Source organism: Astyanax mexicanus, chromosome 2 (assembly GCF_023375975.1).
Source record: "Astyanax mexicanus isolate ESR-SI-001 chromosome 2, AstMex3_surface, whole genome shotgun sequence".
Classification (NCBI taxonomy): domain Eukaryota; kingdom Metazoa; phylum Chordata; class Actinopteri; order Characiformes; family Acestrorhamphidae; genus Astyanax; species Astyanax mexicanus.
Genome location: NC_064409.1, coordinates 1,060,383 through 1,076,567, shown reverse-complemented (window position 1 = coordinate 1,076,567; position 16,185 = coordinate 1,060,383). Strand labels below are relative to the sequence as shown.

The window sequence follows — 16,185 nt, the reverse complement described above, 5'->3', positions numbered from 1 at the left end:
AGTTTTGAGCGGGATTCCCTGTCGTATTTGGTCTAGGAGCGCTCCTCGTCCGCCGCTGTTTCCGGACGGCTTGTTCCCCGGATCCACTTTCTTCAGCGCCGCCCCCTCCCGGATCTGCTCCAGCAGAGCCGACTTCCCGCCCCCTGAAGAGGGTGTGGTCTCTCCCGAATCCACGCCCGGGAGTGGAGGAGGTGCGGGTGGAGGCGGTCCCGGTGGAGGAGGCGGAGGTGGAGGAGGTGGTGGTGCTCCTCCTGAAGAAAACTGAGGAGGTGGAGGGGGTGGAGCCTGTGGGGCCATGGAGGCAGGAGCGGGTGGAGGCGGGGCTGGAACGTGGCCCCGGTTCGGGGGTGGAGGAGGTGGAGGCACTCCCATACCCGGTCTGGAGGGCGGAGGAGGAGGAGGAGCAGAGGAGGGAGCTCTGGAGGGAGGAGGTGGGGGCGGTGCTCCTCTGCCTCCTCTAGAGGGTGGAGGAGGAGGAGGCGGGCCTGAGTTGTGAGGAGGTGGAGGAGGAGGCGGGCCACCTCTGGAGGGAGGAGGAGGAGGAGCTTAAGAGAGAGAGAAAACATAAAAAAATATGTTGTAAAAATACATTTATGATAAATCTCTGGAATATAATCAAGAAAAAGACGGATGATGCTTGAATTTTTGCACCATGAGTAAAGCAGCATAAAGTTATCCAAAAGCAGTGTGTAAGACTGGTGGAGGAGAACATGATGCCAAGATGCATGAAGAAAAAAAAAACTGTGGTTAAAAAAACAACCAGGGTTTTTCCACCAAATATTGATCTCTGAACTCTTTAAACTTTATGAATATATATTATATAGATGTATTAAACACAAAGTAATCTATTTTAAAGTGTTTGTTAATTTTATTGTTGATGATTATGGCTAACAGCCAGTGAAAATGGAGATGTGGATTTTATTTTCCAGCAGGACTTGGCACACTGTCCACACTGCCAAAAGTACAGATTTGTCTTAAAATAATATTCTAATTTTCTGATACATTTTCTAACTTGACGCAATAAGTGGTTTCATTTGAAACTTGACACCTTAAATTAGGCAGCAGAGTTGAACCAGAAGGCTGTATGTTAAGGTTTGTGAATTAAAAAATGACCGTATTTTTCGAACTATAAGGCACACCTAAAATCCTTTCATTTTCCCAAAAATCATCAGCGCTCCTTATAATCTGAATTCTAACACTCGGGTATTAAGGAGCAGTAAAGACTCTCAGGGTTCCTCAGTGTAGCGCTATCGGGCAGCATTTACGTTCCACTAGTTTTGCGTTAAGCGGCTAATGCTAATGCTGCTGCACCTAGCCTTAGTGCTGGAGACACTTCAGTGAAATCTCACCCTGAGACAAAATATTGGAAATCTAAGCTTATTGTAAATAGACAGTTTTCAGGAAAGAAATCTGTGTAGATTAACATCCAGCACTCGTTTGACTTAAAAAAAAAAATATATATATGTATATATATATATATATTTTAAGAATTACAGTTTTGTTTATTTAGGTGCTTCCCCATTAGAAGGAAAACATGGCGACACTCTTGTTAACTTTGATGTAGCATCCTTACTAGCGTTGCTTAATTCGCTTTATAATCTGCTGCACCTTATGTAGGAAAATAGACCAGAAATTAGACGTTCATTGATAGTGTGCCTTAAAGTCCAAAAAATACGGTAGTAAATCTCTTACCTTGTCTTCTGAGCTCATCCTTCACAGCTTCTACTCCTCCTTTCTTTTCGATGAAGTCATAAATGACCTTCGACGTCTCCTTATCCTTCAGCTGGTCCTCAGAGATTCCACACATGTCAAAGAGGTTCTTCAGCTCTGGATCCAGGTTATTAAGCTGCAAAACAACAAATAAATCAAGTTAAATCATCAGTAATTAGATAATGGCTGCAAAATGCAAACTAAATTACTCAATAATGCAATTACAGCTGTGTATTATACCTGCCCTGCACTTTACAATATATCAGAAACACACCAGGGAACCAATAACACTCCCAGGATAAATACTGTAGAGTTATTAGTCTGGTAAAATTATTTTGGTGGAATAAACCATTAAATGAAAACATTGACTCAATTAAGCAGAGAATATATTATCTGTATACTATATTATCTTCATAGTATATATAGGGTTATACAGGGTTTTGCATTGTGTATTTTTTAGGTTTTGATCACATTTATGTAAAGCTGCTTTGTGACAACATCATTTGTAAAAAGCGCTATACAAATAAATTTGATTTGATCTGATGTACAGTAACTGGTCAATATAGTCACAATGTGATTGGATAACAGGACATGTATACAAGAAAGTTAAATATTCAGTTTGTCGCGATTGATAAGATTTCATATTTGTTTCGTTTGTTTAGAAGTATTTTTATTTTTATTTAATGAAAGTAACCATAATGTCAGTTTAATTAAAATAAAAAAAAACAATGGGACTTTTATTTTGATAGCATGCAAAAAAAGATATGCTTTTTAGCCTGAAGAGCACTAGTTTGAGTGAGTGAAGGATTTGAAACAGTTTTTTGACAGTGTTTGGAAATTATTGGCAAACAACTGTATAAAAAAAAAAAAAGCATTTTTCTTATATAAAGACTTGTTTTGTGCTTTAGGGCAATATGGCCCTAAAATAATATTACAATATTTCATGGTATTTTCACAATTATTTAGGCGACATGACATAAACTGAATAAAAATATATATATATATTTCAAGAATACACTACTGCAACAAAATGAAAATTAAATTGTATTATTGCACACAATATGATATGGCTCACCTCTAATAACTGAAATATAAAAAAATATCTAAAAATATATATTTTATCAGATTTACAGTAACAGAAGTCAATAATCCAGAATTATACTAATTCATGATAATAATAATAATAATGCACTACAAATATCTCCATATATCCAGGATTAAAGTAAAATAAATGATACTGAACAGATATAATCTGTCTCTAGTAGATATATAATGGGAAATGAGAACAGTGTGAATTTTTATTTTGATAAAAACAGTAAAAAAGTAGAACCCTGATGTGATAATTAGGGATGGGTGATATATAGGCACCATATTTCAGGATAAATCATCTGCAAATGTCAAAACATAATTAATAAAAATCATAAAAATGGCTCTTTCCTGAACTTTTAACATTTTAAAATCAATATTTTTCGAAATACAAATGAATCATTTAATGTCCCTCATATTTTCCATTATGGCCGCTGTAACACTGCTGTTTTGGTATTGCCATCTTGTGGAGAATTAAGGATTTAGAACTTGGGTTAAATATGATTAATAACAGGACAATAATAATAATATATATTAATGCATTACAGCAACGAGATTAAACCAGGTTAAATATGATTCCAGGAATACTGATATATTTACAGAATATTCCTATTTTCAAAACTTCATACGCTCCTGCTTACTGTTCTTTTTATTTAATATTGATGGGATTAATACTGCAGGAACATCCTGTACTTTATACTAGATATTATAGATATACTCAATCCCATTTTTGAATATGGTGATCAATATTATATACTGAAATATGGTGCCTATATATCACCCCCCCTAATTATCACATCAGAGTTCTACTTTTTTTTTTTACTGTTTTTATCAAAAGAAAGATTCACACTGTTCTCATTTCCCATTATATATCTACTAGAGACAGATTATATCTGTACAGTATCATTTATTCTACTTTAATCCTGGATATATGGAGATATATGGAGTGCATTATTACTATTATTATCATGATATTCTGGATCATTGACTTCTGTTACTGTAAATCTGATCAAATTCTTGTATTTTTTAAAATCTTAGTTAATATCAGGGGTGTGCCTTATATCATATTGTATGCAATAATAAAATTAAATAAAATTTGATTTTGTTGCAGTCGTGTATTCTTGAAATATTTTCTTAAATTCAGTGTTTTATCATATAACCAAGAGTACAGTTATCGCGAAAATACCATAAAATATCGTGATATTATTATAGAGCCTTGTTAAAAATTGATTGATGATAACCACCAAGCTATATTACTGTAGTTTAATGTATAGTTTCAACATTTTATATAGATATTAGTTTGTCTCAGTAGTTAGTTAGCTAATTTTTTTACCATTCCACCTTAAAAATGGTGCACTAGACAGCAGAGGCTGCAGCATTTAAGGTGGAACGGAAAAGTAAAATAATAAAATAATTAAGGAACGAACAATAATAATCAATTGCTGAACTAGTTGCTCCATTAAGGCCATTAAATGCCGCTGACATAATGAAATAATGTTATAGAAATGCATAGCAAAGTATTTTAAAGACAACAAATTTGTCTTTTATTATATTTTGGTAAATATATAGTTTATTATTCATCTACAGTTATTAAAGCACTGATTGGTTATTTAGAACGACTGACTGCTCATTCTGTTATATTTGTGAACAAATATATACACAATATATAAACACAATATAGACCATATCAACATTGTACGATAAATCCACATAATATATAATGTATTTATCAAATTTAAATAAATACATTTGAATTGTCCCGTTCCACCTTAAAAATGGTGCACTAGACAGCAGAGGCTGCAGCATTTAAGGTGGAACAGAAAATTAAATAAAAAAACGAAAATAAAAGTCAATAAATTCTAATTTTAGTTCTTAATTATTGAGTTACAGTTATTTAAGCACTGAATGGTCAAAATACTGTTCATTCTGTTATATATGTGAACAAAAATACACAATATATAAACACAATATAGACCATATAGAACATTATCATATATCACTGAGATTATGTTCATTTATTGTACGATAAATCCATATAATATATAACGTATTTATCAATGCAGGCCTATTTAAATTATATAACTTTAAATAAATCACTAAATCAAATAAAGTCCTGTTATACGCACAATATGGCAGCATATAAACAAACCAGCTGATAAATCCTGATGTACTGTGGGATTATTATGAGAACATCATTACTGTGTTTTGATCCCTCTTGTCCCTGGCTCTAATCCAGGCACTGAAATCACATACTGTAGAAATCCAGAGTAAAAATTCAATAAATCTCCTTTAAATAATCTCCTACTCAGCGCTATAAAAAATAAATATATAAAATCATCCCCGCCCATCTGACGTAAGCAAAATTCATCAGAGAGACTGAATGAACGAATGAACTCCACTTTTTTCTTCCTCTTTTTAAAGTATGACTAGTTTGGATTATGATGATCTGTAATTTTTTTTCTTCTTCAAATCTCATTGTGTAATATAGGAGATTACTCCTGCAAAAAAGCTCTTAAATTCATTTTAATATATATATATATATATATATACAGTACACACATACATACGTACTAGTGCATCTCCACAAAATTGTATATAATTAATAAGTTGCTTTATTTCAGTAATTCAGTTCAAAACACAGTTCAATTTTAAGCGTTTATTTCTTTTATTGTTGATGATTATGGCTCACAGCCAATGAAAACCCCCAAAAAACCTTTTATGGAGATGCAGATTTCATTTTCCAGCAGGACTTGCTTGGCAAATTGTCCACACTGCCAAAATCACCAATTGGTCTTATATAATAAATAATATTCTAACTTTCTGAGTCACTGATTTTTGGGTTTTCATTGGCTGTAAGCTTCATAATCACCAAATCTTAAAATAGATCACTCTGTGTGTAATACATCTATATGATATATTCATTTAACATCTTCTATTGAGTTACTGAAATAAAATATTGTTTCTATATTTGAATATGCTTGATATTCAGTGATATATATATACAACTCTGTAAAAAATGAAGAGAGTTCACTTCAGTTTCTGAATCAGTTTCTCTGATTTATCTATTTATAGGTTTATGTTTGAGTAAAATGAACATTGTTGTTTTATTCTATAAACTACAGACAACATTTCTCCCAAATTACAAATAAAAATATTCTCATTTAGAGCATTTATTTACAGAAAATGAGAAATGTATATATATATATATATATAAACACACTGCTGCAAAAATACTCACATCAAATCCTGTGTTGGGATCCCAGCCGACGTGTCCGATATGCCTGAAAGGATAAAACACGTAAGTGATCAGACTGAGGTTCAGATTAAGGTCAAAATTTGATCTTTACAGCCAAACATACACTACACAACATACAGCGCAGAAACCTCGTATAGTATCTTAACCCGATTCCTGAAGCACACGCTATATAAAGCTGCAGATTACACAGCGTGGGTACTCGTATAAGAGATTAGGCAGACCTGCCTTATGAGCACAATTTCTTGATAATAAAACAATATTTTGCATTGATCTAAATATTCAAAACAATTAATAAACTACAATTTAATATACAGCTCTGTTAAAAATGATGAGTTTCTTTGATTTTACCAAATTAAAAACCTCTGGAATATAATCAAGAGGAAGATGGATGATCACAAACCATCAAACCACCAAACTGAACTGCTTGAATTTTTGCACCAGGAGTAAAGCAGCATAAAGTTATCCAAAAGCAGTGTGTAAGACTGGTGGAGGAGAACATGATGCCAAGATGCATGAAAACAAAAACTGTGATTAAAAACCAGGATTATTCCACCAAATATTGATTATTTCTGAACTCTTAAAACTTTATGAATATGAACTTTTTGTTTTCTTTGCATTATTTGAGGTCTGAAAGCTCTGCATCTTTTTTTGTTATTTCAGTCATTTCTCATTTTCTGTAAATAAATGCTCTAAATGAGAATATTTTTATTTGTAATTTGGGAGAAATGTTGTCTGTAGTTTATAGAATAAAACAACAATGTTCATTTTACTCAAACATAAACCTATAAATAGCAGAATCAGAGAAACTGATTCAGAAACTGAATTGTTTTTTTTCCAGAGCTGTATTTAATATATCAGCTTGTTGAGATTTGATTGAGGCTTCAAAAATGTCACTGTTTAATACAAATTATTGCCATTTTCTGACATTTTAGAATAATTTTAGTTACCGAATATTCAGTGCATCCCTAATACAATCAACTAAACTGCGTCTTAACCAAACGCACACTCAACGCAACGAACAGGAAGTTGAAACCCACCTGAAATTGCTTGGTGTGCCAATTTCCGCTTTGGAGATCTTCTTCTTCTTGTTCTTTCCTTTGCCCTTGTCTTTTTTGAAGTTGCTGTGCAGGTTGCTGTTGAGTGGCGTGTTGTTGTAGTAGCGAACGTTGTTGATCTCCGGGTTCTTGATGTCCACCGTCGCCATCGGCAAAGTGGGTCCTGAAAAGAACGATGAGAAAGAAAACAAACAACGTTGAATCTATGACTCATCTTCTTATTTCTATTTTTCTTTTCATTTTTATATATACAGCCACCTCCTCTTATAGTACATCATCCACTCTTTTTGGTAGTGGGATGATCCGATTCGATATAAAACTGCCGATACCGATACAAATACTGATACTTTTAGTTTATTGTTAATTTGGTACTATGATTAAAATTATATAATGATATAATGAAACAGACCACACAGCCCTTTGAAGAGTAACGTTATACACAAGTGCATTTAATGTAAATGTATTCCAAAGAAAATACATTTATTTGAAACACTTTATATACAAACACACAATAGTTTTTTTTTTTATTAAATATTTAAAAATATATATATATAAAAAAAAGCGAAATATTAAATATGTTAGGGCTATAGACAAATTTTTTGCACTGGTTGCGCAGGAGACTCAGGGTAAGAGGTTCAGGGTAAACTGTGGAACTGGAATCCGGATCAGTGATGCGTTTTGTGTTTAATGCTACGGCGGGTTTATTGTCCAGCTCAAGCTGTGGACTGGAATATGGATCGGTAAGTGGATCGGCTGCGGTCACCCAATATCCGATACGTTAAATTACGTCAATATCAGCCTTGATACCGATACTGTATCGGATCGGTCCCATCTCTACTTTTTGGTCCACTTGGTGCTACAAGTACAAGGTACAAAGTATGCAGTTCTCACAAACACAAACACACAATAAACAAATGCATTAAAACAAATTCAAACCTCATCAACCACCTTCATCAATCCCTGAGAGACCTAGAGTACAGGCCAAAAGTTTGGACACAGCTTCTCTTTTTCAGTGCGTTTTTTTTATTTTCATGATTATTTACATTGTAGATTCTCACTGAAGCATCAAAACTATGAATGAACACATGTGGAGTTTTATGTACTTAATAAAAAATGAGCTGAACCTCCACAGTCACCGGACCTGAACCCAATCCAGATGGTTTGGGGTGAGCTGGAGCACAGAGTGAAGAAGACAAAGGAGCAACAAGTGCTAATAAACACCTCTGGGAACTCCTTCCTTCCTTCAAGACTGTTGGAAAACTTTTCATTTCAGGTGGCCACCTCTTAAATTAAGCTCATTGAGAGAATGATGCCAAGAGTGTGCAAAGCAGTAATCAGAGCAAAGGGGGCTTTTATTTTGAAGAAACTAGAATATAAAACATGTTTTGTTTTGTTAAGTACATAAAACTCCACATGAGTTCATTCATAGTTTTGATGCTTCAGTGAGAATCTACAATGTAAATAATCATGATAATAAAGAAAACACACTGAAAAAGAGAAGGTGTGTCCAAACTTTTTGGCCTGGACTGTTGGCCTCTCACAAACACACAATAAAAAATGGCATTAAAACGCATTTAAACGCATTAAAACCTCATCAACCACCCTCATCAGTCCCTGAGAGACCTACCTACCTTTGCGCTCCTGCCTTTCTAAAGAGTTTGGTAAAATTTTAGATTCTCTACTGCTGATTCCAGGTCCCCCAACATCCACAGCTCCCAAACTGGCATTCAGAAGAACTTTACCCATGACTCCACAGGAGTGTTCACTGGGGCTGAGCGAGAGGCGAGCGCTCGGCTCCGAAAACGAAGTGCAAATCTCGTCCTGAGGAATCACCAGGCAGTGCAGGAGCGTGAGGCAGCTGCCCAGGTCTGAACCTCCGTCCAGCAGCTCTTCAGATGGAGGCGCAGAGAGGAAGGTGGTGCAGAACATCATTTTGATGGTTCTGCGTGAAGAAAAGTCCACTAAAATTCGCTGTACTGGCTGAGAAATCGCATTCGCTGCTTCAGTTCAGCAGCTGGAATCCACTGCTCCAGCTGTGAGCTTCTGTCTGCTTTAATCCCAGCAAATTACGCCAGACCTCTCGGCTTCTTTTACGTAACCGTCCAATCGCGACGTAATCCACCGCAAATCTCTGTTTCTTTTAAATATAGCGTATAGAGTCTGTGGTGAGGATCCGTCTACGTCTAGACAAGAGAATATCATCAATATGTTTCTTTAGAACCATTTAGAACCAATTTATTCTGTATCTTTGGTTACTTCATATTCTGGCATCTTCTTGTTTCTTTTTGGACAAGAATTACTTTTATTTTGGTAGTTTAGCATTAAATCTTTGCTGATTTAAGATTTGGTTGGACCAAAAAAAACCCTCCTGTGGCGGCATTCCAGGGGTCCAATGGGCAAAGGCCAAGTAGGACAGCCAATCAAAAAATGGGCCACTTTTACTTATTTCAGTCTGGAGTCTCTAAACATACACCACTACAGTTTTTAGTGAGGAACATTTAAGTAATAATTAAATTCAAAGGTTTTTTTTTTTTATGTAATTTGAGATTGAACTACTTCACCTTTGATCAACTCAACTCAACCTAATTTTTTAAAGCACTTAAAAATTAAAAAAACAATTATAAAACAAAAACAAACACTAAACATAATAAGACAAAAAAAAAATAAAACAAAAAGATAAAACTTACGGTAAAAAACATAAAAAAAAACAATATCAAATCTCACTTTGGGTCAAAAGCTTGAAAATAAAAAGATATTTTAAGACAAGTTTTAAAAACAGACAGTGAAGAGGCCTGCCTACTGTGCAATGGTATGTTGTTCCGTAACTTGATCATTAAAAAACATTCTCTTTTAATGCTTTTTTTATTTCTCTTTCTATTCCTTTTTTTGTCTATCCAGTGGTGTGTCTTTGATACTACACTGAACATTTTTTCTTCATAAATTTTTATTCTTAATTGAAAATACTGCTTCTTGTCCGTCTGGCTAACGTATGTTTATATTTTTAAGACTTATTTCTAATTTTTTCCCAATTTTTTCTAATTTTTTACCCATTTATCTGGCCGATTGGCTCACCCATTCAGCTGAAACTCCGCTTTTTATCTCCCTCTATCCCTAGTGATGCTCCAACACCAGGAGGGTGAAGAAGACCAGCACACGCCTCATCCGACACATGTGAAGTCAGACTCTGTCTCTTTTTAAACTTTTTACCGAGTAGCATCACAGTGCTAACGCTCGGAGAAAAGCGCAGCGACTCTGTTCTGATACATCAGCTCACAGATGCAGCCTTGTGCTGATCCACATCACCCTAGGAGTGATGAGGAGAAAAAGAGAGCACCATCTACTGTACTGCACCCACCCAGAGAGAGCAAGACCAACTGTGCTCTCTCAGGGCTCCGGCAGCTGATGGCAATCTGCATGACTGGGATTTGAAGCAGTTAAACAAACCAGAATACATTTTGTACCAAAATACATTGTCTTGCTTAGATGATGAGTTTTGCACATCTCAGGATTTTCTGGATTAGAGTCACCAGGAATTCATTCAAGCTTTCAGTTAACAGCTGTGCTGAACTCATCAAGAGTTAATTACTTGAATTTCTTGTCTCTTAATAAAGTTAGTTTGAGAGCATCAGTTAAAGTAAAGTAGTGAAGAGGTAGAGTTACAGGTATACAGTGAATAGTGAATATTTGAGTAATGTTCGAATCCAGGTTATGAGAAGAAACAATTACTCAACTAAATAAAGAAAAAAATATATAAAGAAAAAATGTTAAAAAAAAAGATGAATTCACACAAAAATGGTGTAAATAAACTATACATTTTGCCAAAAAGCCACTTTAACTGGCCCCTGACCAGTTCTCCCTCTCCCCGTCCATCCTCCAATTAAACACAGGCTCAGTATAGTATTTGGGAAGGGGGGAGGTGAACATTAACAGCTGAGAGAGAGAAAATCCTCTTACAGTGATTAACCCTGGCCTAATATTTATAACCAGAGAGGCGTAAAGGTTCTTCCAGAACACATCCAACAGGAATGAAGAGGAGCGACGGTTCAGGAAAGCGCAGCGACTCTGTGGTTCTGATACATCAGCTCACAGATGCAGCCTTGTGCTGATCCACATCACCCTAGGAGTGATGAGGGGAAAGAGAGAGCGCCATCTACTGTACTGTAACCACGCAGAGAGAGCAAGACCAACCAACTGTGCTCTCTCAGGGCTCCGGCAGCTGATGGCAAGCTGCATGATCGGGATTCGAACCAGCAAGCAATCTCCTCATCATATGGGCAGAGATTTAGAGGTACACGTAAGAATTGGAACTGGGTCTTAGGCTCTTTTAGAAGGTGGAGGCGGCTAAAAGGAAGCAGACTATAATCTACGGGGGGAATTAGTGTCGTATACTGTAGCTACTGGGAGACTCTGCATCATATGGGCTACATATGGTGGTAAAACTGCTTCACGCTGAGAGGATTAAAAGCACTGCAACACTTCAAACAAAAAAACACATAAACATCTGGAACAGAGCCTGCAAATGAACCTGACGTCTACACAGCTCTCCTCCAACCGTTTTACAACAGTTTAATTCATCAAGCAGAACAGAACCTACCATTCGGTGGATCACGTCTTTTTTCTGGAAGACAAAATTAAAATATATCTGTTATTATTCTTAGACTTATTATTAAATACAGCTGTATTCATAATTATTTAACCCCACTGCAGTAAAGTGTTTAAGCAAGTTTAATTTTTATTTTTTGATCTTGTTCGGATCAAATCAGGTCAAATATAGACCTAAAAATGCAATTTAAATAAAATGTTCTGTTCTTAAGAAAGGTAATCTTTAAGGGGTTGATTATTAATCATAATTGTGTCAATAGGTAAATCACAAAAATTACATGTGTTGGTATATTAGAAAACATATTGTTGCAATTTAAGTTGCACATTGCAAAATAATATGGGAGCAGAGACCTGTAAAGCTAAGGTAAATTAAGAAAAAACAAAAATCTACACAGATTTCACTTCTGTTTATTTACAGTAAGCTTAGATTTCCAGAGTTCCACTAAGGCTGGGTGCAGCAGCATTAGCATTAGCAGCTAACTCAAAGCTAGCGGTAAATGTGCAGGTTACAGGCAGATATACTTTCTTTTGAACAGTGAAAGAGCTAGCGATTAGGACAGTTAGCGAGCAATGCTCATGCTGCTCCTTCAGTGCTAGCCGGGATTAGCTGCAGGCTAACTTTTAAATAGCTTAAGGATTTTCTTACATTTTTAGTAAGATTTTAAAAACTAATTCTCAAAATGAGTGAAGTAAGACTTACGATTTATCTATTACAAAAGTCTTCATTTGATCAGTTTGTGAACAAGATAATAAATAAATGTTAAACTTGCTAAAACGCTTTCTAAAAAAAGCATTGAGATTAAATAATTTTCTAAAAATGTTGGTATATTAGAAAAAAAAATGTTTGAAAGCAAAAATCTATGATTTTCTGCCTTAAATATAGACGTGCAAGACTTGTTGTGCTTATTTTGATTCAAAGTACTTAAAATAAGGTAAAAGGTGAAAACAGACAATGTTTATTAAGAAACAATCTTATGAGAGAAGAAAACAAGATTTATTATTATTTATTATCATTTATTATTATTATCTTAAATAGCTAAGATTGCTAAGATTTTTTGCAGCGCATTTGTCTAGTATACAAGGCCCTAAAAATAATAAAAACAATTAAAATAAAGAAAGAAACGAATGTTAAACTTGCTAAATCAAACACTTTATTGCAGTGGGGGGGTTGAATAATTTTGAACACAGCTGTATTAAATGAATGTTAATGTGTTTGTATTGCCTTTAATCAGCAGGAGAGGCAGAGAGGAGATTTACTGATAATAAAAGTTAGATGTTTATTATTATTATTATTATTATTATTAGTGTTTAGAGAAGAGCAGAAGGTTAAGCGCAGCGTGTGATTGGCTCTTTAAGGAGGCGGAGCTTTAATAGAGGAGTTTTATTGGTGCTGAGTCAGGAGAACAGCGCGCAGTGAGAGACGGACTCTGAGGAAGTGGTTAAAACTCAGTGAAGTTAATCAGAAGCAGATTCTGCCCACAGACCCCACAACTCCCATAAACTACAAAACCAGCAGCAGAGGAAGAGGAGGAGGAGGAGGGACACGTGTTCAGAAGAAGAGCGTTTTATTAAAGCATCAGCAGGAGAGAGAAGAGATTAGTCATGTTTACATGCATACAGTCATATTAATATTACGATTAATTCACACATCTCTGCAAAATTAATCAATACAGTTCTATCAGAATCCTTATTTAGCTATTAAGTGATTTTGCTTTTTTAGTTTCCTCACATAAAAAAACAAAAAATACAAAGAAAGAGAGGTCTGGATTTTTTTTTATTGTAGGTTCATTCAACCTGAAAGGGACAGAAACTTAAAAACAAAATCCAGAAAATCAAATTTGCTTTTTAGCTAAATAACGAATTTTCTTTATATTGCTAAGTATTTGATCACCGACCAACAAGTAATCAATCAATCAATCCACCTTTTATCCACTCATTTACAATATAGTCAGGCCAATACACAGGGAAAGAACTGTCAAAGAAGAAGTATAAATAAATAAAAATATCCAGCACATTTTTCCCTATTAAGTAAACTGATAATTATTTTGAGATAGTAAGTAATTTGAAATTTGAAATACTGTAGTAAGTGTGTTTGCTTTTGTAAAAAAAGAGAAAACATTTTTTTTAATTTAAAATAATGACTTCTCAAAAGAATCAGTATCTAAAAATAATCAGATAGTATCTCAAAATAATGACTTACTATCTCCAAATAATAAGATAGTATCTCAAAATAATCAGTATCTCAAAACAATCAGATAGTATTTCTAAATATTCAGACAGTATCTCAAAATAATGACTTACTATCTTAAAATAATCAGATCTCAAAATAACGAGACAGTATCTCAAAATAATCAGATAGAATCTCAAAATATTCAGACAGTATCTTAAAATAATGAGTTACTATCTCAAATTAATGATTTACCATCTCAAAATAATGACTTACTATCTTGAAATAATCAGATAGTATCTCAAAATAACGGGACAGTATCTCAAAATAATGACTTACTATCTCAAAATAATAAGATAGTATCTCAAAATAATGACTTAGTATCTCAAAATAATGACTTACTATCTCAAAATAATAAGATAGTATCTCATAATAATGACTTACTATCTCAAAATAATCAGATAGTATCTCAAAATAATGACTTACTATCTCAAAATAATAAGATAGTACCTCATAATTATGACTTACTATCTCAAAATAATAAGATAGTATCTCATAATAATGACTTACTATCTCAAAATAATGACTTAGTATCTCAAAATAATGACTTACCTTCTCAAAATAATGACTTAGTATCTCAAAATAATCAGATAGTATCTCAAAATAATAAGATAGTATCTCATAATAATGACTTACTATCTCAAAATAATGACTTACTATCTCAAAATAAAGACTTACTATCTCAAAATACTAAGATAGTATCTCAAAATAATGACTTACTATCTCAAAATAATGACTTACTATCTCAAAATAATGACTTACTATCTCAAAATAATAAGATAGTATCTCAAAATAATGACTTACTATCTCAAAATAATCAGATAGTATCTCAAAATAATGACTTACCATCTCAAAATAATAAGATAGTACCTCATAATTATGACTTACTATCTCAAAATAATAAGATAGTATCTCATAATAATGACTTACTATCTCAAAATAATGACTTAGTATCTCAAAATAATGACTTACCTTCTCAAAATAATGACTTAGTATCTCAAAATAATCAGATAGTATCTCAAAATAATAAGATAGTATCTCATAATAATGACTTACTATCTCAAAATAATGACTTACTATCTCAAAATAAAGACTTACTATCTCAAAATACTAAGATAGTATCTCAAAATAATGACTTACTATCTCAAAATAATGACTTACTATCTCAAAATAATGACTTACTATCTCAAAATAATAAGATAGTATCTCAAAATAATGACTTACTATCTCAAAATAATCAGATAGTATCTCAAAATAATGACTTACCATCTCAAAATAATGACTTACTATCTCAAAATAATGACTTACTATCTCAAAATAATGACTTATTATCTCAAACAAAAAAAGATAGTATCTCAAAATAATGAGATAGCAGAGATGTGCTGGATCTTTTATTTTAGATGGCTGCATAATAAAATCATAGTTAAGAAAATCAAAGGTAATAAAAATAATAAGAATGCAACTACAGATTAATAAATAAAACTGGAGTTAAAAAAAACTTAAGAGTTAAAAACAAGTTAGCCTTTAAACAAATTGATAATTATTTAAAAATCTAAATGTTTAAAATGTGATTTTTCTGGATTTCTTTTATTTTTTTTATGATTTTGTCCCTCACTGTTAAACTGAACCTACGATAAAATGACAGACCTCTCCATTCTTTATAGGTGGGAAACCTTTAATAAAATCATCATTAATCCTGAGATCAGAGTGCCAGAGCCTTTATTCTGCTGGAGCACTCAGAGCCCTATAAATATTAATTATTAACTAATTATATAAGATAAAATCTGTAACCGATGTAAAAGGTCAGCGGTGTTGTAAACCTTTATTTTAGAATTAGCTTCCCGCTAACATATTAATCACCTGTACCATCTGCTATAATGAGAAAACGCTGCACAGCAGTGAGGCGTATAAATCACATATGCAGAGATCAGGACAGAAGGTAGACAGAAGGCGGAATCGGCAGGTACCTGTTTTCCTCTGTCGTTTCACTAACAGGTCGTTCGCTACCTCTCTGAAGCGCTTAGCTTCTTCCTCACTCGCGAAGTTCAGGCCCATCTGAGACGCCTGAGAGTTTAGAGACAAATAAATCACCAATTAATCAATTAAACAATCAATCAGACTAAACACTAAAATAGTCCTTTTTCAATCGTATTTCTGTTCATATTAGACAACAAAATTATGTTTATACTGTAAAAAAATACATTAGTAAATGTGTTAAAAGACATCATCAAGACACAATCAAGTTTTCA

General features: G+C 33.8%; 1 protein-coding gene across 2 annotated transcripts in view; it reads right to left on the bottom strand.

The window, feature by feature from the left end:
- waslb (WASP like actin nucleation promoting factor b) overlaps window positions 1-16,185 on the bottom strand; it is a 33,562-nt gene that overhangs the window by 4,748 nt on the left and 12,629 nt on the right. Inside the window, exons 4-9 of one of the 2 annotated variants that reach the window (XM_049474979.1) lie at window positions 15,904-16,000; window positions 11,702-11,725; window positions 7,090-7,270; window positions 6,035-6,077; window positions 1,693-1,846; window positions 1-545 (exon numbers count right to left, since the gene is read on the bottom strand). In XM_049474979.1, coding sequence (XP_049330936.1) covers window positions 1-545; window positions 1,693-1,846; window positions 6,035-6,077; window positions 7,090-7,270; window positions 11,702-11,725; window positions 15,904-16,000 — 1,044 coding nt within the window. The remainder of the gene's footprint in view (window positions 546-1,692; window positions 1,847-6,034; window positions 6,078-7,089; window positions 7,271-11,701; window positions 11,726-15,903; window positions 16,001-16,185) is intronic. The other variant, XM_049474980.1, reaches the window with a different exon arrangement.